General features: G+C 37.6%; 1 protein-coding gene across 5 annotated transcripts in view; it reads left to right on the forward strand.

The window, feature by feature from the left end:
- Positions 1–25,272, forward strand: part of LOC120539251 (serine-rich coiled-coil domain-containing protein 2-like) — a 198,323-nt gene that overhangs the window by 99,419 nt on the left and 73,632 nt on the right. For all 5 annotated transcript variants that reach the window (XM_039769151.1, XM_039769184.1, XM_039769175.1 and 2 more), the window contains exons 4-6: positions 11,360–11,459; positions 18,121–18,256; positions 24,503–24,596. In XM_039769151.1, coding sequence (XP_039625085.1) covers positions 11,360–11,459; positions 18,121–18,256; positions 24,503–24,596 — 330 coding nt within the window. The remainder of the gene's footprint in view (positions 1–11,359; positions 11,460–18,120; positions 18,257–24,502; positions 24,597–25,272) is intronic.

Consider the following 25,272-nt stretch of genomic DNA (forward strand, 5'->3'; position numbering starts at 1 on the left):
ATTGAATGACTGGGACAGGTTCAAGGTGTGGACTGATGGCGGTACAGGAGATAATTATACTACACAGGAGCACTATAAGAGTGAAATGCTTAAGCCCTTAACCTATGGTTCTGCATGTGAGTTGATGGCTGCTGCTGAATTGTCGCTTTCAAGTGTACCGAAATGGCCAAATATTTTACACTTTTGGACAACCGCCAATTCCTCTTAAACATCTTAGATTCACAGGTGACGATTTCAGTAGTGGAAACTTTGATGTTTATGAATGTTTAAACTCTCAAAAGCTGGATGTGAAGTTATCGATGAAACTGGTTGTATACTTACAACGCTTGACAGATGGCGAATGTGACTTCAACACAAGTCCTACAAATACTGTCGTAATTGAAACAAACCATGAAACTCAAACCCATTATGACAGCAGCAATCCAAGCTGTGAGATTTGAAACAAGATTATTGTTCACATGGCCAACTGTACTTTGCATGCTTAAGAGTAAGCTCAGTGCACAGTTTGGTCATATCACAACCGGAGGGCCGAACTCACAATGTAGTATACAAAGAGATCCTTAACAAATAATTATTGGTATATTTTCCCTCAGTTTAAAAAGGTTTAATTTTCTTCTTAATAAAACTTTTAAGGCAGTACTTCTCCGCTGCGAAGTGTGGGTATTTCGCTATATATATATATATATATATATATATATATATATACTGCTCAAAAGAATTAAAGGAACACTTTTTAATCAGAGTATAGCATAAAGTCAGTGAAACTTATGGGATATTAATCTGGTCAGTTAAGTAGCAGAGGGGGTTGTTAATCAGTTTCAGCTGCTGTGTTGTTAATGAAATTAACAACAGATGCACTAGAGGGCAACAATGAGATGCCCCCCAAAACAGCAATGGTTTAACAGGTGGAGGCCACTGACATTTTTCCCTCCTCATCTTTTCTGACTGTTTCTTCACTAGTTTTGCATTTGGGTACAGTCAGTGTCACTACTGGTAGCATGAGGCGATACCTGGACCCTACAGAGGTTGCACAGGTAGTCCAACTTCTCCAGGATGGCACATCAATACGTGTCATTGCCAGAAGGTTTGCTGTGTCTCCCTGCACAGTCTCAAGGGCATGGAGATTCTAGGAGACAAGCAGTTACTCTAGGATAGCTGGAGAGGGCCATCGAAGGTCCATAACCCATCAGCAGTACCAGTATCTGCTCCTTTGGGCAAGGAGGAACAGGATGAGCACTGCCAGAGCCCTACAAAATGACCTCCAGCAGGCCACTGGTGTGAATGTCTCTGACCAAACAACCAGAAAGACTTCATGAGGGTGACTCAAGGGCCCCATGTCCTCTAATGGGCCCTGAGCTCACGGCCCAGCAGCATGCAGCTCGATTGGCATTCGCCATAGAATACCAGAATTGGCAGATGCACCACTGGTGCCCTGTGCTTTACAGATGAGAGCAGGTTCACCCTGAGCACGTGACAGAAATGAAAGGGTCTGGAGAAGCCATGGAGAACATTATGCTGCCTGTAACATCATTCAGCATGAGCAGTTTGGTGGTGGGTTAATGATTGTCTGGGGAGGCATATCCATGGAGGGTCACACAGACCGCTACAGGCTTGACAAAGGCACCTTGGCTGCCATTAGGTATCAGGATGAAATCCTTGGACCCATGGTCAGACCCTATGCTGGTACAGTGGCTCCTGGTTCACGACAATTCCTGGCCTCATGTGGTGAGAGTATGCAGGCAGTTCCTGGAGGATGAAGGAATTGATACCATTGACTGGCCACCACACTTTCCTGACCTAAATCCAATAGAACATCTCTGGGACATATATATCCTAACACACACATATATATATATATATATATATATAAACTGCTCAAAAATTAAAGGAACACTTTGAAAACACATCAGATCTCAATGGGAAAAAGAAATCCTCCTGGATATCTATACTGATATAGACTGGGTAATGTGTTAGGAACGAAAGGATGGCACATCGTTTGATGGAAATGAAAATGATCAACCTACAGAGCCCTGAATTCAAAGGCGCACAAAAATCAGAGTGAAAAATTATGTGGCAGGCTAGTCCATTTTGCCAAAATTGAATTGCAGCAACTCAAAATTGTATGCAGCACTTTGTATGGCCCCTGTGTTCTTGTATACATGCCTGACAACATCGATGCATTCTTCTAATGAGATGACAGATGGTGTTGTGGGGGATCTCCTCCCAGATCTGGACCAGGGCATCACTGAGCTCCTGGACAGTCTGAGGTGCAACCTGGTGGTATTGGATGGACCAAAACATAATGTCCCAGAGATGTTCTATTGGATTTAGGTCAGGAAAGTGTGGTGGCCAGTCAATGGTATCAATTAGGGTCTGACCATGGGTCCAAGGATTTCATCCTGATACCTAATGGCAGCCAAGATGCCTTTGTCAAGCCTGTAGCGGTCTGTGTGACCCTCCATGGATATGCCTCCCCAGACAATCATTAACCCACCACCAAACTGCTCATGCTGAATGATGTTACAGGCAGCATAATATTCTCCGTGGTATCTGTAAAAAGCACAGGGTACCAGTGGTGCATCTGCCAATTCTGGTATTCTATGGCGAATGCCAATCGAGCTGCATGCTGCTGGGCAGTGAGCTCAGGGCCCATTAGAGGACATGGGGCCCTTGGATCACCTTCATGAAGTCTTTCTGGTTGTTTGGTCAGAGACATTTACACCAGTGGCCTGCTGGAGGTCATTTTGTAGGGCTCTGGCAGTGCTCATCCTGTTCCTCCTTGCCCAAAGGAGCAGATACTGGTCCTGCTGATGGGTTATGGACCTTCTATGGTCCTCTCCAGCTCTCCTAGAGTAACTGCTTGTCTCCTAGAATCTCCTCTATGCCCTTGAGACTGTGCAGGGAGACACAGCAAACCTTCTGGCAATGACACGTATTGATGTGCCATCCTGGAGAAGTTGGACTACCTGTGCAACCTCTGTAGGGTCCAGGTATCGCCTCATGCTACCAGTAGTGACACTGACTGTAGCCAAATGCAAAACTAGTGAAGAAACAGTCAGAAAAGATGAGGAGGGAAAAATGTCAGTGGCCTCCACCTGTTAAACCATTCCTGTTTTGGGGGTCATCTCATTGTTGCCCCTCTAGTGCATCTGTTATTAATTTCATTAACACCACAGCAGCTGAAATTGATTAACAACCCCCTCTGCTACTTAACTGACCAGATTATTATCCCATAAGCTTCATTGACTTTATGCTATACTCTGATTAAAAAGTGTTCCTTTAATTCTTTTGAGCAGTATATATATACAGTATATATATATATATACACACACACTAGCATATATAGCAAAATACCCGCGCTTCGCAGTGGAGAAGTAGTGTGTTAAAGAAGTAATGAAAAATTAAAGGAAACATTTTGAAAATAATGTAACATGATTGTCAATGTAATTGTTTTGTCACTGTTATGAGTGTTGCTGTCATATATATATATATATATATATATATATATATATATATATATATATATATATATATATATATACTCAGCAAAAAAAGAAACGTCCTCTGACTTTCAACTGTTTTTACTTTCAGTAAACTTAATGTGTAAATATTTGTATGAACACTACAAGAGTCAACACCATAAGACATAAACTTAAAATGTTTCACAATGTGTCCCTGAATGAAGGGAGGCTCAAAATCAGTAGTACCAGTCAGTATCTGGTGTGGCCACCAGCTGCTTGAAGTACTGCAGTGCATCTCCTCCTCATTGACTGGACCAGATTTGTCAGTTCTTGCTGTGAGATGTTACCCCACTCTTCCACCAAGGCACCTGCAAGTTCCTGGACATTTCTGGGGAATGGCCTAGCCCTCACCCTGCGATCCAACAGGTCCCAGGCGTGCTCAATTCCTTCGACGATAAACACGAATCCGTCCATCACCCTGGTGAGACAAAACCGTGACTCATCAGTGAAGAGCACTTTTTGCCACTCCTGTCTGGTCCAGCGAAGGTGGGTTTGTGCCCATAGGCGGCGTTGTTGCTGGTGATGTCTGGTAAGGACCTGCCTTACAACAGGCCTACAAGCCCTCAGTCCAGCCTCTCTCAGCCTATGCGGACAGTCTGAGCACTGATGGAGGGATTGTGTGTTCCTGGTATGACTCGGGCAGTTGTTGTGGCCATCCTGTACCTGTCACGCAGGTGTGATATTCGGATGTACCGATCCTGTGCAGGTGTTGTTACACATGGTCTTCCACTGCGAGGATGATCAGCTGTCCTTCCTGTCTCCCTGTAGCGCTGTCTTAGGCGTCTCACAGTGCAAACATGGCAATTTATTGCCCTAGCCACATCAGCAGTCCTCATGCCTCCCTGCAGCATGCCTAATGCACGCGTTCACGCAGATGAGCAGGGACCCTGGGCATCTTTCTTTGGGTGTTTTTCACAGTGGTAGACAAGTCTCTTTAGTGTCCTGTGTTTTAGAACTGTGACCTTAAATGCCTACTTTCTGTAAGCTGTTAAGGTCTTAACGACCATTCCACAGGTGCATGTTAATTAATTGATTATGGTTAATTGAACATGCATGGAAAACATTGTCTAAACCCTTTACAATGAAGATCTGTAAAGTTATTTGGATTTTTAAAACATTATTGTTGAAATACACAGTCCTGAAAAAGGGACGTTTCTTTTTTTGCTGAGTGTGTGTGTGTGTATATATATATATATATATATATATATATATATATATATATATAATATATACTAGTAAAATACCAGCGGTGAAATACTGTCTGAATATTTTATTAATAAAAAGTAAACATTTTAGACTGAGCGAAAATATGTCAAAAATTAATTGTTAAGGATCTCTCTGTATACCACGTTGTCAGTTCGGCCCTCTGGTTGTAATATGACTAAGCTGTGTGCTGAGCTCACTCTTGAGCATGCAACATACAGTTGGCCATGTGAAAAGCAATCCCGCCTCAAATAAATGCCAACCTTTTGTAGTGTTTGTCCCTGAGACTTATTGTCATTGCGAAGCAGAGCCTTACTGGAAATTGAACGCGTTTGAATTAAAATGGGAGATTAGATGGTATAACGGGGATGCGAGAAATAAAATCTGTGTCACTGCCAGTAAATATAGTTGCTTCAATTAGGTTGTTTTATAGAGATGTGACCTGAAGTCTTGTGCCGTTACAAAGTTTCGGTGGTTTTAAGTTTCTGCTTCCTTGGCGAAGGTTAAAGCGAAAGAAGACACCGCAGTGACACACAGAAGAGAACCCGTGGATTAAATAAAACCTACACAATAACTGTAACAATCGTAACAAATGAACAATAAAATAGAAGAGAACCCGTGAATTAAATAAAAGGTTGCTTCGTTGGTGAAGCAAGGAAAAAGCACTTTCTTATATGTCGTTCGTTTTTAAAACAGTGCAGAAGCTGTGAGAAGCTGCTTCCTTGGCAAGCTCGTAAAGCGAAAGAAGACACGCAGTGAACACAGAAGAGAACCCGTGGATTAAATAAAACCTACACAATAACTATAAAAATCGTAATAAATGAACAATGAAACAGCGGAGAACCCGTGGATTAAATAAAAGGCTGCTTCGTTGGCAAGCAAGGAAAAAGGACTTTCTTATATATCGTTCGTTTATAAAACAGTGCAGAAGCTCTGAAAAGCTGCTTCCTTCGCAAAGTAAGGAAACGACTGAAGAGACAGCGTGGCGGTGTTCGGCAAGGCAGCTGATGCCCTGCATTATGGGATCTGTAGTTTATTGTGTTACCAGTGCTTGATATCTCCGGGCCATTAATAACAATAATACAGTATATAAAATGATCTCGGGCGGATATAATTACACGCCGGGCCGGATGTTGCCTGCGGGCCTTGAGTTTGACACATATGGAGTAAATAGAACTTGAAAAGATGTATTTTTTCATATATCGAGCCCGCGTGCTATTGTGGTTTTGCTTGCATGCCTCAATAAGTCATCCTCCCCTCGCTCTTACTTTTTTACCGTTCATCTAATGAATACACTGAGTATGGCTTTACCAAAACAATCATTGATGGTGAATAAAGTATCCATTATTGAGTATGTAGATCGGGATATATATATATACATATATATATACCAGCGACGCAGTGAGAAGTAGTGTGTTTAAAAAGCTAGAAAAGAAAAGGGAACATTTTAAAAATAACGTAACATGACTGTCAATATACAGTATTTGTTTTGTGAGTGTTACTGAGTGTTGCTGTCATCAAGGATTTGATTATCATTATTTCTTTCAATCAGGTTCGTATTTGTAGGATGTGTTGTGTTCAAGTTACATTCCGTGTTTGTCAATCGTTGTAAAGATGACAGGTTTCTTTCATTGATTCGTTTCTTACTGCATCAATAAACAGCTCGTCTTCTTCTTTATCTGAGACCTGACACACTGCATGCACGGGTTTTTTACACTGTCTTCCTTTAGCGGGACATTGACTTTTCCACCGTTTGCTTTGTTTCCGCAGTAGCTGGATTTATGAATATGCTTATCAGACGCTTCATATTTTTTGCTGCCTTTTCAATTGTGTAATTCGGTTTTGTTCAGCTCTTTGGAACTGTTGCTTTTATCTGTGCACTGCGTCAGTTCACGTGAGCCACTCGGTGTACATGCATCGAAGGTTCCCAGCTGTGCTGGTGCCATCTCGTGCTATGTCCATGGCTGTATTTAATGTTACCTTAGTCCTGGCACTTAAAACTTTCTCTCGCAGTTTCGCTGAGTTTGTGTCAAACACCACCCTGACCATCTCATCTTCCTCTCCATAAGCACAGTCCTTCACCCGTGAATATTTACCCGTGGCAGTTTGCTATTGGATTGCCGCTGACGGACGGCCTTATATGGGCAGGCACTAAATTACAAACGCCAGCGGCAGCCTGTCTATGAACTTAATTTAAAGTGTAGGTTTACATCGTGCTTTGGTTCCGAAGTAGCAGAACTCATGAATATGGTTGTATGTGTCACTCGCTCGCTTCTTATTGTTTCGCTGCCTTCTCAATTATATAATGCATTTTTTCTTCAGCGCTTTTTGGAGGTCTTCCTGGTTTCTATGCACTGCGTTGACAATCAGTTCACGTGATTACGTGGGAGGCGTGATGATGTCACACGAAACTCCGCCCCCCCACGTCATTCCAGCTCAACTCCATTACAGTTAATGGAGAAAAATACCTTCCAGTTATGACCATTAGGCGTAGAATTTCGAAATGAAACCTGCCCAACTTTTGTAAGTAAGCTGTTAGGAATGAGCCTGCCAAATTTCAGCCTTCTATCTACACGGGAAGTTGGAGAATTAGTGATGAGTCAGTGAGTGAGTGAGTGAGTGAGTGAGGGCTTTTCCTTTTATTAGTATAGATGGATGGAAAAATAGGTTCCAGTTATGACCATTATGCGTGGAATTTCGAAATGAAACCTGCCCAACTTTTGTAAGTTAGCTGTAAGGAATGAGCCTGCCAAATTTCAGTCTTCTACCTACACGGGATGTTGGAGAATTAGTGATGAGTCAGTGCGTGAGTGAGTGAGTCAGTGAGGGCTTTGCCTTTTATTAGTATAGATAATAAAGTGGTTTTCAATATATTTTAAGATACAGTAATCACTCGCTATATCGCTCTTCGACTTTCGCGGCTTCACTCTATCGCGGATTTTATACGAAAGCATAACTAAATATATAACGCAGATTTTTCGCTGCTTTGCGGGTTCTGCGGACAATGTGTCTTTTTTACGTCCTGTACATGCTTCCTCAGTTGGTTTGCCCAGTTGATTTCATACAAGGGACGCTATTGGCGGATGACTGAGAAGCTAACCAATCAGAGCACACAGTGAAGTTCTCCTGACTGAGACGCTAACCAATCAGAGCACGCAGTTAAGTTCCTGCCTGCTGAATGCAGTGTTAACCAGGAAGTCTCGTCTCGCTCATTTAGCATCAACATGTTTCTCTGTGTAAAGAGTTGTGCTCTTTTGTGTTTATCTTTGTGCATAGTCAAGCCCTTCATTATGGCTCCAAAATGATCTGCTACTGCTTCAGGGGCCGTGCCCAAGCGCAAACAGAAGATGTTAACGATTGCTGAAAAGGTAAACGTTTTGGATTTGTTGAAGGCTACGATTCTTTTTATTTAAAAAGTAGGAAAGGAATATAAGATCTTCGGCCGCAGTGTCCTTTTAACCAGTATGCAAAACAAGTTGTAAGTGGATGTAATAAGGCAGTAGTCTGGATGGAATCTACTTTAGGGATTTGCATTGAAGATTGCCAGAAGAAGAACAACGGCAGTGCTACACAATCGCCTGAAGTGGCTACTTTGGAAGAACTGTAACGCTCTCCTTTGTTGTGCAGTAAAATTAAACTCATTGTTATCGGACAAGTCATCGTGTCATTGTTGGTGAGGAACCATAATTAATTTTCTACTTACAGTACTTAGTACATGTACGTACGTTTAGTGGCACTGTACACACATTTACTGTATACTGTTTTTTTTTTGCGTTGTATGTATTTATTGCTGGTGGCCTGTCTATCGTAATGGCTGTAACATATGTGATATCAGAGACACTCAATATCTTTAAAATAATATTTCGGTTTTACTGTATATAAACAGTGTGTTTATATACATAATTTCAATGAATCTTACCTAATATCAAAGAGAATACAAAGAGATTATGCTGTATAACTCTGCGGGGAATATTTATAAACAGTGTGGGAGAGTTTATAAGGGCTTAAAATATATAAAATAACCATACAAACATATGGTTTCTCCTTTGCGGATTTTCACCTATCGCCGGGGGGTCAGGAACGCAACCCCCGTGATTGAGGAAGAATTACTGTACTTTCATTTTAACATACATAAGATTTAAAGTGGATTAGTTGTTAGTTGTGTAGAACTTTATTCAGCAGCCAAATGAGTTTTTGTGGGGAAAAAAATCTTTGTTTTATTAAAAGGAAGCATGTTTAATTGCCAGTCTTTTTGATACTTAAAATACTAATCTGTCTTCAAAGACAACTAGTTTATAGCAGCATTTTTGCTTTTTGATGTAACTATGTAGGGGCATCATTGCATCATTAGCTGGTTAAAAACATAAAAAGTAATGGATGAGTCAAATTGATTCAATTTTCAAATGTCACAAAATCTTCGAGCTTCAATTTTCAAAATCTGTCTGTTCTTTTTTTTTTTTCTTTAATTTCCTTCATGAAATCGTCCTTATCAGCTTTACATTAATCCATTATTTTAGAACTCATGTAAAACACTCTTTGTTGAGTTGTTTTCAAGGTTCCTTATGTGACTGATCAGACTCCGTACTAGATAAATAAAATTTATTATTATTATAGTTTAGCATATGTATTAATCTAAAATTATAATATTAACTGGACCTACAGTTTTACTGGTAGACGCATTATACTCTCCAATGTGCCTTTTAAATATGACATACTGTATGTGCTATCACATTTGTCAGATTTTAGTGATTATTTGAATGGACATTAGTTTGACATAAAAAACAAAATGAGTAGTTCACATTTAACATTTAAATGTCTGTATTTAGCAATGAAGTATGTTGCTTTGTCTGTCCCGGTAACTGGCACAATTACTTTATAATGATTTGTGCTTCAGAGCACTAAATAATTGTTTTTTTTTTTTGGTATTAACAAATGGAGCAGGTTATTTCATTGCCAGTGTAGGCATGCCAAATCGCCAGCTCATCTCAAACATGCCTCGATTTTGCTTGCCACAGCTGTTTGTAATGCTAATTCGCACATTATTATAGGCATGGTGCATGCAATGTTTCTCTGGCAACTGTGAATTTTATAAACCAGTTAAAAAATGGATGGATGCTTAAAAGTACACTTGTAAAGGTTTGACACAATCAGAAAATTAATGCAAAGTCTCTGTTCCTTTCTAGGGTCTGTGTCGGACAGGGTATTAAAAAGCAATTCATTACACCATCATTTTTTCTCCAATTACAACTTTGTGACGCTACAAGTAGGGAATCCAATCCCGGGCTCCCGTTTACTGCCAACATTCAAAGTTCCTGTCCTCCATTCCACTCTCTTTACTTTCCTCCTGTTCTTCTGCTTCTAGGCACGTCTTCCCCCCTCTTCTTCGGCCAACAGTAGCCAAATTTCCGCCAGCATCCTGTTGGCTAACAGTACTGGTGGTGGCTGTTGTTAACCCAGTCCTCGACCGATCCGGCATGGAATTTTTTTTTTATTTTCCAGGTATTGATGTTGTAAAATTTTACACCAGATACCCTTCCTAGATAGATAGATAGATACTTTATTAATCCCAAAGGGAAATTCACATAATCCAGCAGCAGTATACTGATACAAAGAAACAATATTAAATTAAATATTAATAAAAATATTCCTGACGTAACCCTCCCCATTTATCTGGGCTTGGGACCAGCACGAAGAAACACACTAGTTTGTGCATCCCCTGTGGCTGGGTTCCAAGTTCTGCAGTAAACGTTAAGATAAAAAGTATAAAAAAAAATCTGAAGAACACCAATATTGCTAGAAAAACTGTAGTCTAAGTATTGCTCACTGCCAGTGCACCTCCTTCTATATACTGTATTCTCAGTACGTGTCCTGAAATCCTGAAGTCGTTTTGCAGTCTGCTCATTACTATCAACCTGAACATCACAGTGTGACTTATGCCTCAAACATGTTTTATGTCTAGTCCAAGATCAGTTTCCAAATTGATCTTTGAAAATACATGTGACAGATACGTAAATTCACACAGTAATCTAGTAGAGAGACATTAAATTGAAATACCTGTTTTTTTTAATCACACATGATTGTTATATGTTCCACTTTGTTTAAATGCTAGTACTAGATATGATATAATGCACTGAATATATACTGAAATGTGCATTTTAAGAGATTTTACTTAAAGTTAACTCTGTAATTAGTTTTTTATTTGAATATGAAAGTGAAAACAATTATAGTGTCTGACATGGTAAACTGACTATAATACCAGTACACATGATTTTTTTCAATTTGGAACTGCTTGATTATATTGTATCAAACAAATAGTGATGAACATTTGCAAAATCTGATATTTATATAATTTTATCAAATATTTTTCCTTTAAAATGCTATGCCATTTTTATGACTTTTTATTAATAATAATCTTGTCTGTCTTACAAAGTACCTTTTGATGGTGTGAAAGAAGCTGAGTGAAAGAAAGGTTGATTTATTAATTCGTGAAATATAAACATTAGAAGATTACCAAAAATCTGATGATTTCTTTTTTTTTTATTTAGCGTATACTTTGTGAATTTTTGCTTCAGTCTGATAACCGTGTAGTTTATTCCAGTTGTTAATATTTCTCCCTGCAATCTCTTTTCTTTTAGGATATACTGAACAACCTGGACAATCTAGGGCCATGCGACCTAGATGATGATGATCTCATGCTTGATGTTGAGCTTCCTGATGATGGTTCACTTCACAATGGTAATACCATATTTCCATTGAATGAAACACTGGCAGGTGGTCATAAATTGTTTGTCTTTTATATCAGTAAGATAAATGTGGTTTCATGATTCATGAAGTTATAATCCACATATTACATTTGCTTTATCTCTTTCTTCTCATTCACTTTAGATAAACACAAATAAATTGTAAATGTGCACAAATTTAAATTATCAAGCTATTTTTATTGAAAAAAATGGTTGTACAGGGATTTTTAATTTATTCAGTTTTGAATAGATAATGAAATGTGTATTTGCAACAAAGAGTAATGATGATGTACTGCAAAATATGGTAAATTTCTTTCTACAGTAGCATATTCAGTAACTAAAATAATTTAATAATTATAAAGTTTATTCTTTATTTTGTAGTTTTTGTAATCTACAAATAGGTACTGAATCATCCTGGAAATGTAGGACAATCAAATAAACAAAGAAATGATGCTCTGCAAATTGCTGTTTTAATTTTGTGGTACTTTGTAAAATTAACATACCTTTCTCAGAAAGAATGTTCATTTAAGTACACCATCTTATATTCAAATTCATTACAAGATCTCTTAATTGAAACAAACCATGAAACTCAAACCGATTATGACAGCAACAATCCAAGCTGTGAGATTTGCGGCAAGATTACTGTTCACATGGCCAACTGTACGTTGCATGCTCAAGAGTAAGCTCAGCACACAGCTTGGTCATATTACAACCGGAGGGACGAACTTACAATGTGGTATACAAAGAGATCCTTAACAAATAATTATTGGGATATTCTCCCTCAGTTTAAAAAGGTTTAATTTTCTTCTTAATAAAAATTTTAAGGCAGTACTTCGCCACTGCGAAGCGCGTGTTTTTTCGTAGTTAATCATATAATGTAACGTTCTCTTTTAATAAATGCTGTGACAGTCAAGGCAACGAAAGCATGATTTTACAGATCTTTAAATTGTTCTCATTCAAACCCATTTCTGTTCTTGTTTCTAAGTCAATCTCCTTCAGGAACATTTACTTGAACAGTTACTCAAAACTTTTGGGTGGATTGCGCTATTTAGGGCAAACATGGCTATGTCAGCTAGTGTCATAAGATTTCCACTTTGTATTATCATAAAGTGTTGATTTTCATTCTGAAAACTTTCATTTTTAGTATATTGCCTATAACTTGCATTTATTGGGGCACAGAGCAGGGAATATAAAGAAGTACTGCAGGATTTTCGTTCTATTGCGGACAAGGCCTGTGTATGTTCATCTATTTGTGTCCAGGTTTTTATAGCTTGTATATTTGCTGCCCAGTAATAAAAGTGGAAGTTAAGTAGAGCCATGCCACCTTCTGCCTTTTGTCTTTGTAGGGTCGCTCTTTGGATACGTGGATGTTTTGAGTTCCAAATAAATGAGGTTATTGTTCAATCTAATTGTTTAAAAATGATTTATTGATGTATATTGGAATGTTTTGAAATAAAAAAGGAGCTTAGGAAGAATATTCATCTTAACAGTGTTAATTCTTCCAGCTTGAATGAGATGAAGGGTTGACCATCTATGCAAGTCTTGCTTAATTTTTCCATACAGGCGAAATTTTGTTGATAAAAAGCTTTATGTTTACTTGTGATGTTTACCCCTAGGTATTTAAACTGTTCTGCAATGATAAAAGGTAGGGTGTCTAATCTAATATTATATGCTTGAGAATTCACTGGAAAGAGTACACTTTTTTTCAGATTAATTCTGAGACCAGAGATCTTTTGAAATTCTGTGAGTGCTGTTAAGACTGCAGGCACAGAATTTTGTGGGTCTGATATATACAGTACCATATCATCTGCATATAGATACATTTTTTGTTCCAGTCCTTCACTTATAATCCCCTTTATCTGATCAGCATTTCGACAGTGTATTGCCAGTGGTTCAGTGGCGATTGCAAACAGTAGCGGTGACAAGGGGCATCCTTGTCTGGTACCACATTCTAGTTTAAAGTAGTCTGAACAAATGTTGTTGATACAAATTGAAGCTTCTGGATTGGTATACAGTAGTTTGATCCATGCACAAATGTTCGGGCCAAACCCAAATTTCTCCAATGTAGTAAAAAGGTATTTCCATTCAACAGGCATCGAAGATTTGAAGATAAGTGTCGACCCTTGATAAATCCAGTTTGATCTTGTGATATTACCGAAGGGAGCACTTTCTCCATCCTTCTAGCTATGATTTTTGAGAGTATTTTAACGTCATTATTCAAAGTGAAATTGGTCTGTATGATGCACGTTGTAATAAGTCTTTATTTTGTTTAGGAAAAAACGATGCTTAATGCTTGGCGAAAAGTTTGAGGAAGAGTTTGATTTGTCTCTGGCTTCTGTAAATGTTGCTAATAGGAGGGGAGCTAGCTGAGCGGAGAATTTCTCATAAAATTCTGTAGGGTAGCCATCAGGGCCTGCTGCTTTCCCGCCGTGAAGTTACTTTATAGCATCTAGTAATTCTGATAATGCCAGAGGTTTATCGAGTTCCTCCACACTAAAAGTGTCTATTTGTGGTATCTGTAATGTATCCAGAAATGCATTAGATTGTGTATTGTCTTCTTTAAACTCAGTAGAATATAAGGATTTATAGTAGTCTCTAAATGTGTGCATTATATTTTTGTGGTCGATGATTTTGTCTCCGTTCATGTTGGTGATAAAGACTTTAATTTTTAAACGGATTTTGTGTTTGTAGTATTGTCCATTCACCATGTTTTATAAATGACACAATATTTCTTAGGTGTAAACAAAGTGTTCACTTAAAATGCCTTTGCAAGACTCTCAAAAGGACTCATTTGCAGAGCAGGCATGTGCACAAATTTAATGTAATACAATGTAATGTAAAGTAATACTCTAATTTGAACATTTATAGTACTATCAAAGTAGTGCAGAGTTAGCATTTTCTTTTGACACGTGCATTGTTCTTCCAGTTTCACCAAAGCCTTTCCATATCCTAAAGTTATGCATATTCAGTTAAAGTACAACTATAGATTGGCCTGGCATAAATGAACTAGGATATGTGCATGAGCATATCCTGTAATAAACTGGCATTCAGTCCATGTTAGTTTCCTTCCCTGTGCTTGATGCTGCTGAGATGAGCTGCCACTAATAATGAAAACAGTAAATACAAAAAATAATCTAATGTGAAGAACAGTAACTAAGCTTCTTTTTATCTTGCAGGTATATTAGATTATAACTATCTAGCCAGAAATACTAATTTTGCAGGTCAGTTTTAGTATGCTACACTTTCCAAATCCTCACAATATGAGAACTTTCAGAAGGCAATATTACAAATAAAATTAGACTACTGTCAATGTTGTTTGAAGGGAAAAAACCCCTTTACCCTTAATTTTTAACTTCTTTCATTCCATTCCATTTTTTTCACAGTAAAATATCTGAAACAAGATAAAATGTCCTGCTGAGAAGTTGTTTAAGGTACTATAGCTACTGTATAGTTAATGGAAAGTGAGTCTTCTTTATTTTTGTTCCCCTGCTAAAGTCTGCATCCTTCCTCTGGCCCCTTTTAAAGGAATGAATGGCTGCTGTATTTATAGACGGCCTGCTCAGCATTGAATCCACACAGAGAGTAGATAGCTTTAGCAACACTATTAGTCAGACTTCACAATGTTAAAAACTGGGCTTCATTCCCAGTGACGGTCAGGCAGCTAGCCAGGAAGGAAGGCCTTCTACAGTTTGTTAAACGAAGGCCCTAGTGACGTTGAAAATATAAACCTCTAATTTTAAGTCCAATGCATCAAAATCATCCTGTAAAGATCTACTTTTGCTTCGGGTAAGTGTGTTGATGTTAAAATAAGCAATTTCCAAGTAAAAGAAGTAAAGTTTTTGAGAGAAGAAAACTTCATCCAAGTTTTTATAGAGGAAATGCATGCAATTTGTGAATAAGTAATAGTTTGGTGTTTTCATAACAATAGAAAACTGGAAAAAGGATTTATTCTTTTGAAAAATAAATGACTAAATGAATAAATGAATTTTTTTTTTTGCTTTCATTTTTTATAATACTGAAATAAGATTGAAATTTTAAAAGTTCCTTTCTTCTTTCTTTCTTTGTGTGGCTAAAGATAATTTTTTACATTTTACAGAAAGCTCACATTTTATTTCAAAGCTGACTGAGTCATTTTTTAGTTTATTTAGGTAAGGGAAATAGCCTGGTGTGCTGCACTTTAAACTATATATAAGCACCTTGAGCACAGGAAAGGTACTATATAAATAAAATGTATTATGTATTTCAATAATACAAATTTCAATATAAGTTATTTTAACACACTGAGTGCCTCATTAGAAGCTGACTTTCCAATTAAGAGCTTCTGAGAAAATACATCCATTTTTATCTTTAAAAAATCTATGGTTTAATATAAATAAGATATTTTATTTCTGACACAATGAGCACGATTAAAGTTTTGGGTTTTTTTTTTAGCCATTACTTTTTTAACTATTTAAATCTGGCCATTTGTAGCTTTCCATGTGAATTATTGTAGATATTTACTTACAATTTAGTACAATGTAACTTTTCTAATTTAAATTAGCATTATCTTTAAGTCCAAATTCCTGGCATTGCCCACGTAGAGTTTGCATGTTCTTCCTGTGTCCACATTATTTTACTCCTGCTGCTCTTGCTTCCTCCCACATACTGAGGAATTGCAAGTTAGATGGATTGGCAATGCTATATTGGCCCCTGATCTTTCTGTGTATGGGTGTGTGCGCGCTTTTACCCTTGTCTAGAGATTCTTTTTGCTTCGCACCTGATTGTTACTAGGATTGGCTCGACATTCCCTGTGACTTTGCATTAGATAAGTGGGTTTCAAAAAAAAAATGGATGGATTGATAATTGTTAATAAATTTATGTATGTGCACATAGGCCAAGTCACTGGTTGATGACCAAAGTTGGTTACTTCTACTTAATCTTTAATATAATTAAGCCAGATTGAGAATGTTATGTTTTTAAAATTCTGCTGATCCGTCCAGAATAACTTCTAGCCCCTCAACCCTGATAAAATTCAAGACTTAATTTCTGTATTTTACATCTGTGTCTGTGCTAGCGTACCTGTGCAAGCAAAACTGTACAATCAAGCTTTCATCCAGTCAGTCTGAAAAATAACTGCCCTGTAATTGCTAGCTGTTAAGTGAATCTACAGAGTCATGCTACCAAAAACAAGCAATCAAACTACAAAATGTGATAAGTTACATTTTGCTCAGTCCCTTTTTAATTTATCTGTAGCATTTTTTTGGTTAATACATCACAGCACAATCCATCCCAGGTTGTATATTTTGCTGGCAACAGTTGGCATGCAGCTGCAAACCCACAACTCCTGGATTACAAAGGCGGTCAGAAGCAGCTTCCTTTTCTTCGTGATGAACTTCTATGCTGTTGCATGAAGGAAGTACCCCATAGCACTCCAAGCAGTGTGATTCCTTATTATGTCCACTGAGCTCTCTTGCCATGCTCCCAACTTTTTAGCACAGCACTGTCAAAGCACTCCACCCATCCACAGTGCAAATTCTGTTGACTGTGTCAGTTGTCATGGAATCACACCATCCCAGGCCACACATTTTACACTATCCTAACTGCTGGTGTTCTACCTGCAACATCTACATTGCAAAGGCTCTCAGATGCATTTCCCTTTTCTATGCTGTGAGCAATTGAAGAACTTCTATGCTTTACCGTGCAGAAACTTGTGAAACTGTTGAAATAGCATGTTCAACCTGTCTGCTTAATAAAGTGTTAAATTTTGTAATTTATCTGTGCAATAATAATCATACATTGCTGATTTTCATTTGTATCCTCAATTTATTTTTGGCTTTACAGTTGTCTTTTCCTTTGTGTACAACAACATTCCTCCTCTGCAACAGCTGTGTAGTTTTTGTTTTATCCCTTCAATAACTTGGCATGCAAGATCTAAATTTCAGCAATTTTCTTTATTTGTTATGACCTAAACTTCTGGCGCATTTTAGTTTAGCTTTTTCAGCACATTTATGGCTACTCTCTATGGTTGCTTTTAGTTTTGAGTTAAAATTTCCTTATACATCCACATACTTTTGCTTTCAACATGGCAACATCTATATTTTCTGTACCTCATGTCTAAAAGAGTGTTCTTGGTTTGAACCTTTAGAGAAGACCATACAAAAGTGTCTAATGTCTAATCTTGTGTATATGATTGTTGAATGGTGAAGGCATGTAGGGGTTAGAGTTAAGGTTGCTGTTAAATATAAAAAGTGTTGATATTACACTGTAGGTTTGGTTAAAAGCATTTAGAAACATGAAGATAAACCATGCTTTTTTTCTCTTTACTGTCAAATGACTCCATGATCAAGCTAAATTTGAATTCACATATTTTTTAATTTATGTATAAGTCACTCACCTAGTCTTTAGATTTCTTGGTGCAAAATAAATGGGCATTAGTTAATATCATGACCAAGTGTTCACTGTTGATAGTTGTCTCTCATAATGTTCCTCTCTTGTGTTTGCATAGTGTATAAATTCTTAGGATTAATGACGTACTACCAGTAGCTAGTTTACCTATAGGAAATGAGATGAAATGTAAGCAATTTTTTACTTACATTGTTAAATGATACTTTTTTGATTGTCAGTAAGTGCTTTCAGTTGCTAAATAATCTCTGTGATGTTCTTCTTTGGGCACACAGTTGAAGCTGATAATATGGCTCATTTTGACCAGATGGAACGCAGTAACCGACAGGGCTTCTGGAGAAGACGTCCACAGAGATGGGCAGGACGACAAGATCACTATGGAACTAGTGTAGACCACTTTTCTCATAACAGGTAATTAAAGTACATTTTTTCAGGCTAGATGTTCATACTGTGAGAATTTGAGTGCTTTTTGACATATTTATAAAAGTGGGTTTGAAATAGATTGATTATTGTTGCCTCAACACTGCTATGCTTGCAGAGCAAGTTTATTACTTTGGTTTTGCACTTGGTTTAACTTAGGTCTTACTTTTGCTCCTACTGCCGTAAAGTTAACTCTGTCAAGATGCCAGGACCAGATTCAAATAATTTTCCTTGGCTCATTGTCTTTCTACTCCAGCTAAATTTACTTGATAGTTTACCTGGAAATTATCTGTTTAAGTACCTTTTATTCATTTAGGTATCTGGTTTTAAATGACACGGTCTTAAACTGCTGTGTTTTAAGTCAAGAACTACTTAAAATAGGCAATACTATACTAATAAACTATCAGGAGAGAAGAACAGAATTGTGTGTTCATCCAGTGGTTATGTTCTGGACCTTCTTGAATATGTACTGTAGGTTTTCAGTCAAACACAAATGTGAGAACAGAAACTTCACAGTAACTTGTATCTGCCACCTCATTCTCTTGTCACTGGCCAAAATATGTGACCATAACTGAGGAAATGGATGCATATTGCCCACCTGACTGTAAACATTGAGCATTTAGATCCTACGTCAGCACTACTATTGCCCAGTATAACACCTGCATTACTGTTCCTGCTACAATAAATAATTGGGATAATTTCATATTTTTCTTTACCCTCATTTTGGGCACAAAACCGTAATTTCTCTACCTAGGCCGATTTACCTGAATCTGTTCCACCCTTCTCTGCGGAAAGAAAGCCACACTTTGATGTGAGAAGATCATGACCTCAGATTTGTAGATTCTTATTTGGTCACTAATGAAATATAGCGGACATTATCATTAAATAAAAAACAAACTACATGTACCCAAATAGGATACTTTTCAGTCTTCAGCTGTACCTTGATATGACGCTGGTCTACATTTATCTTAAATAAACTTTAATATTAAGTGTGCCACCACAGCTCTTTCAGCAGATGTTCCAAAGCCAAAAGACACTTTGTAGCAGCCATAGGATCCATAATCTTGTAACATCTTTCAAAACCATTGGGAAATGCAGTCATAAACCTTCTCAATGTCAACACAAATGAGCTGTCAAGTATCTTTGGAATGTTAAACTACTCTGTCTACTGTCCAGCCAGCCAAGGGAAAACCCACATTTGTAGTGCAATTTAGTAATACAATCTGTAAAATCAAGACGTCACACTCTTCTTGATTTAATAAGCAATTGCATTGATAAGGGCAGTAACAAGTCTAAAGTAATTAAGCATTGATCTCAATTTCCTTAAGTAATAAATCCAACTTATGAGTAGGATGGACCCTTCCTAGTCATGTTACTGAGGCAATTCAGTTAGATAAAACTGATGGACATCAGACCAGTTCTATGAAGAATGGAATGTGTTTTGTTTTTTTGCCATTTCCAAATAAATAAATAAGTGGCTTATTGGTATTTTTATAATTAAACTGTTGAACACTGGTCTTTTTTCATTAACAAAATAGAAAGTTCTGTAGGTTTATTGTTCGGGGACCGTAAAATTCTTTTAAAATATAATTATAATATAATAAATAATTATTTTAATGAATAAAACATGTACTGAAAATATATACCCATAATATATACAGCATAAAAGATGATTAAATGTTTCTCATAATTAAAAGCTGACATATTATTTAATTTCTTGTGTAATGTATTTATCTGAAGCAAAGCTGAATAAAAAAAGTAGTTTTCACCTTTTGTCTAACAAAAACTAATATATTCTAACACCTTGATTTAATTAACACTGCTTAAATGTAAATATACAGTACATGCACTTATAGGTTTACAATAATTATTAATCATTATTTGTGTTTTGTCATGTCCCCCCTTTATATCTATACTAATAAAAGGTAAAGCCCTCACTGACTGACTGACTGACTGACTCACACACTCACTCACTCACTCACTCATTCACTCATCACTAATTCTCCAACTTCCCATGTAGGTAGAAGGCTGAAATTTGGCAGGCTCATTCCTTACAGCTTCCTTACAAAAGTTAAGCAGGTTTAATTTCGAAATTCTACACCTAACGGTCATAACTGGAACCTACTTATGTACATATATACGGCCATAGCCTGTAGCTCGGTCGCCGTGTGAGGTGGAGTTGCGTCCCTCATGTTTATGCCTCCCACGTAATTAAGTACCTGCCCATATACAGTGGTGTGAAAAACTATTTGCCCCCTTCCTGATTTCTTATTCTTTTGCATGTTTGTCACACAAAATGTTTCTGATCATCAAACACATTTAACCATTAGTCAAATATAACACAAGTAAACACAAAATGCAGTTTTTAAATGAAAAAAAAATCCAAACCTACATGGCCCTGTGTGAAAAAGTAATTGCCCCCTGAACCTAATAACTGGTTGGGCCAACCTTAGCAGCAATAACTGCAATCAAGTGTTTGCGATAACTTGCAATGAGTCTTTTACAGCACTCTGGAGGAATTTTGGCCCACTCATCTTTGCAGAATTGTTGTAATTCAGCTTTATTTGAGGGTTTTCTAGCATGAACCGCCTTTTGAAGGTCATGCCATAGCATCTCAATTGGATTCAGGTCAGGACTTTGACTAGGCCACTCCAAAGTCTTCATTTTGTTTTTCTTCAGCCATTCAGAGGTGGATTTGCTGGTGTGTTTTGGGTCATTGTCCTGTTGCAGCACCCAAGATCGCTTCAGCTTGAGTTGACGAACAGATGGCCGGACATTCTCCTTCAGGATTTTTTAGTAGACAGTAGAATTCATGGTTCCATCTATCACAGCAAGCCTTCCAGGTCCTGAAGTAGCAAAACAACCCCAGACCATCACACTACCACCATCATATTTTACTGTTGGTATGATGTTCTTTTTCTGAAATGCTGTGTTCCTTTTATGCCAGATGTAACGGGACATTTTCCTTCCAAAACGTTCAACTTTTGTCTCATCAGTCCACAAGGTTTTTTCCCAAAAGTCTTGGCAATCATTGAGATGTTTCTTAGCAAAATTGAGACGAGCCCTAATGTTCTTTTTGCTTAACAGTGGTTTGCATCTTGGAAATCTGCCATGCAGGCCGTTTTTGCCCAGTCTCTTTCTTATGGTGGAGTCATGAACACTGACCTTAATTGAGGCAAGTGAGGCCTGCAGTTCTTTAGACGTTGTCCTGGGGTCTTTTGTGACCTCTCGGATGAGTCGTCTCTGCGCTGTTGGGGTAATTTTGGTCAGCTGGCCACTCCTGGGAAGGTTCACCACTGTTCCATGTTTTTGCCATTTGTGGATAATGGCTCTCACTGTGGTTCGCTGGAGTCCCAAAGCTTTAGAAATGGCTTTATAACCTTTACCAGACTGATAGATCTCAATTACTTCTGTTCTCATTTGTTCCTGAATTTCTTTGGATCTTGGCATGATGTCTAGCTTTTCAGGTGCTTTTGGTCTACTTCTCTGTGTCAGGCAGCTCCTATTTAAGTGATTTCTTGATTGAAACAGGTGTTGCAGTAATCAGGCCTGGGGGTGGCTACGGAAATTGAACTCAGGTGTGATACACCACAGTTAGGTTATTTTTAACAAGGGGCAATTAGTTTTTCACACAGGGCCATGTAGGTTTGGATTTTTTCTCCTAAATAATAAAACCATCATTTAAAAACTGCATTTTGTGTTTACTTGTGTTATATTTGACTAATGGTTAAATGTGTTAGATGATCAGAAACATTTTGTGTGACAAACATGCAAAAGAATAAGAAATCAGGAAGGGGCAAATAGTTTTTCACACCACTGTAAGGCCGTCCATCAGCAGCAATCCAATAGACACGCTGCTGCTAAATTTTTGAGGGTGAAGGACTGTGCTTATGCAAATGAAGATGAGATGGTCATGGATAGACTAGTGTTTGGCACAAACTCAGCGAACGTGCGAGAGAAACTTTTAAGTGACGGGTTTTAGCTAACATTAAATAAAGCTGTGGACATTGCAAGATTGCCACCGACTTTTATCCTCAATTTTTGTGCGCTCCATGTGTACATCAGGCATGTAAGTGTAGGGAATTAGAACATCAAAGTGCCCATTCATAACATCTCCCGAAAACCTAAGTTTTTTTTTATCCCCTCAAGTGCCTGTCCAAAGTCGTACAATGAATCTGTACCGCTAAAGACGGAGTTTCATGCACTAAATAAGCTATAGATGAGAATAAGCAAGCACCATCTCCCCTGATATTTACTACTGCGGTGAGGCATTTGTACTCCATCAACATTAATTATTTCCAGAGACATAATTTTGTCTTTTTTTCCAGCGCATCGCGCACAAAAGCAAGGGAACGGTGACAGCACCAGAACTCTGCTCACATCGCGTCGCTTCGTACCTCAAGCCGCAAGTAGTAAGTCTGTAATAAGCGGAATACCGCTACGCTTTGCACTCACGGGACAGAAGGACAATCCCAAACACTTTTATCTAGTAGATTATTGTACTTTACATTTAATTGCACACAACCACTAACCTATGAAGGCACGACCTCAGTAGGAGAGTCTTCAGAGGTGGTGCAGTATCTTCAGCAGGTGCGTTGTTGTCTTCAGTGAAGAAGTACTAGGAGTAGGCAGTGGGTGTCTGGGTGCGCGGCTGAAGAACATCTTGATAGGCAGTTGCTGGCGCTGTCTTTTCATATGCGTGAGCAGGCTTTTGTAGGGTATTGCCATCTTTAATCATATCCAAGAGTTTCACCTTCTCCTGTATAGTAAGCATCTTTCTCCGGCGCTTAGTTTTATTGTCAGAAGGCTTAGAAAAAGCAGCACGTTTAGGAGCCATCGTAGGGCTTAGATAAAAGTTCTCAGAAAGCGCATGCGTAGTGACTTAAGCATGTATGAGAAAAAAATTGCGATAGAGTGAAGCCGCGAAAGTGGAAGCGTGATATAGCGAGGGATCACTGTATGTTAGTAAAACATGACCTACCTCTTCTGAACCCATGATGACTGTTCAGAAAAACTCCAATACTTACTCCTGTACAATATTACTCAGTAAAGTTTTTCCACTTGAATATTTTGTTCATCAAGATTTGATGTGTTATTTAAGTATTCCCTTATTTTTTTTAAGCAGTGTATGTTTACAGTATATACCTATGATAGTTTTTTGTCAGAATGCTACTGTGGTGGCAGGTTTGTACTCCAATGCTTTTCTTAATTTGTGACCACTTTTTGCAACTAATTAATTCCTTTGCCCTAATTTTAATTAACTTGCCATTTCAGACTCAGACCTTCACAATTCTCTTTTGCAATTCTGCCATCTGGCAAGTGGTGCCAAAGTATATGGTACAAAAATGCCACATTTCGTAAAGGCTTCCCCCCACAAGCCATTATTAGATTCTTAAACAATGACTTTTTCTGTTAATACTATACAATGCTAGTCCATTAATTAAGTGCAATATATAATTTATCTTTGCAATAGTAGTATCAGCATTTTGTTATTTTCTGTTAAGTTAAATTTATGTGGTGGATTTTGTTGTATTGTAGGTGTAAGTGTATATGTTTGTACATACATTGGCAATTCTGTTTTGTTTATCCTAGTCTATTTTTATTGTTATTCCTGTTTATTTTTTTTGGCTATTCTTGCATGTAATTAGGCCTGGTAAGGAAATTTCATTCTGCTTTACACAGCTGTGTGTGATTTCAAATGACAAGTAAATGTTATGATAGATGAATTAAATATGTTTATTCACTGAATGTGAAAAGTTAGTGTCACGTGGCTCATATTGTCTTGTGGAACACTGCATAGAACAACCGTGCCATGACTTTGTGCTTACAAAGATGTATACTGAATCGTTGAAGGAAGTGAACTGTACCTGTGGGTTCTAGCATGATCGCTTTCTGGCTTTTGTCAGCTGTTTGTATCCTAACATGTTTAATGGTAATATGTTAAGTGGAAGCCATCTTAATCTGCATCTTGGTAGTAGGTGTGATGCATCATCCCAACTTGAGACCAGTATTCTGGGGGGAGTGCTATGGAACTCCATTTTGTGTGTGTGTATGGAATGAAACCCTTAAAAAGCATATGGGAGCGGTACTTTAAAAAAATCAGACTTCTGGATCCCTCTTTTCCAATTGTTGTCAGTTACACTATGAGAGTTATGCTAATGGAATCTATAAGTGCGTTTTTAATAGCATCTGTGAGTATATAATAAATAATTATTTATTTTAATTTGTCCCATTAAGCACAGTGGCCTTGGATGAGCTAACCCTACAGCTGATGACCCAGGATTGCACTTCAGTGAAACTGCAGCTTCAGCGACTTAAGAATCTTCTTCAGGTAATTATTTTTTTTCCTTATTTATGACAAATCAATATTATAAAAGTACACCAACTGAAAGTGAATTCAAATCAACTGTAGATCAGGGAAAGATTTAGTAAATTACTTGACATCTTAAAATCCTTTATAAAGTGTTCAGGCAAAAATAAATATCCATACCTCTAAGTTTGATCAAAATAGAGAACCAGTTGATAATGTGAATGTTATTGTTTTCAGCTTCTTAACCAGTAACAGTGTTACTTTTAGGAGAAATTAAGTTTAGAAATTTTTTATTTTTATTTCTTTTGTCATTGCCCATATCAGTTACAGTATGTCTAGAGTAAATAATGTTAGCGCATTTTTACTGCTGCTAAACAATGCTTCAGTTAGATTTGCTTATTGTTACTTGTGAAAATGTAAATTGTCTACTCAGTTGTCATTGTTGATGCTGCAGCTAGAAAGTCCAAGTTTGGAAATGAGGGTTTGTCTTTTAGGACCTTAATTTTCCAAGGAAGACTAAAAGAAATCTCATAAGCATATGTATAGCTTGTTTTTAAGCAGGTGATTTATTTACTCTTCTCAGATGTAAATTCAGTTTTGTTTGTGACTGATGCTTACTGTTTCATATAATGGAGGTCACTATGAGTTGCCATTCTTTCTATCCAACTATTTTTGATATTTTGGCAAACTTACTTTA

Source organism: Polypterus senegalus, chromosome 1 (assembly GCF_016835505.1).
Source record: "Polypterus senegalus isolate Bchr_013 chromosome 1, ASM1683550v1, whole genome shotgun sequence".
Classification (NCBI taxonomy): domain Eukaryota; kingdom Metazoa; phylum Chordata; class Cladistia; order Polypteriformes; family Polypteridae; genus Polypterus; species Polypterus senegalus.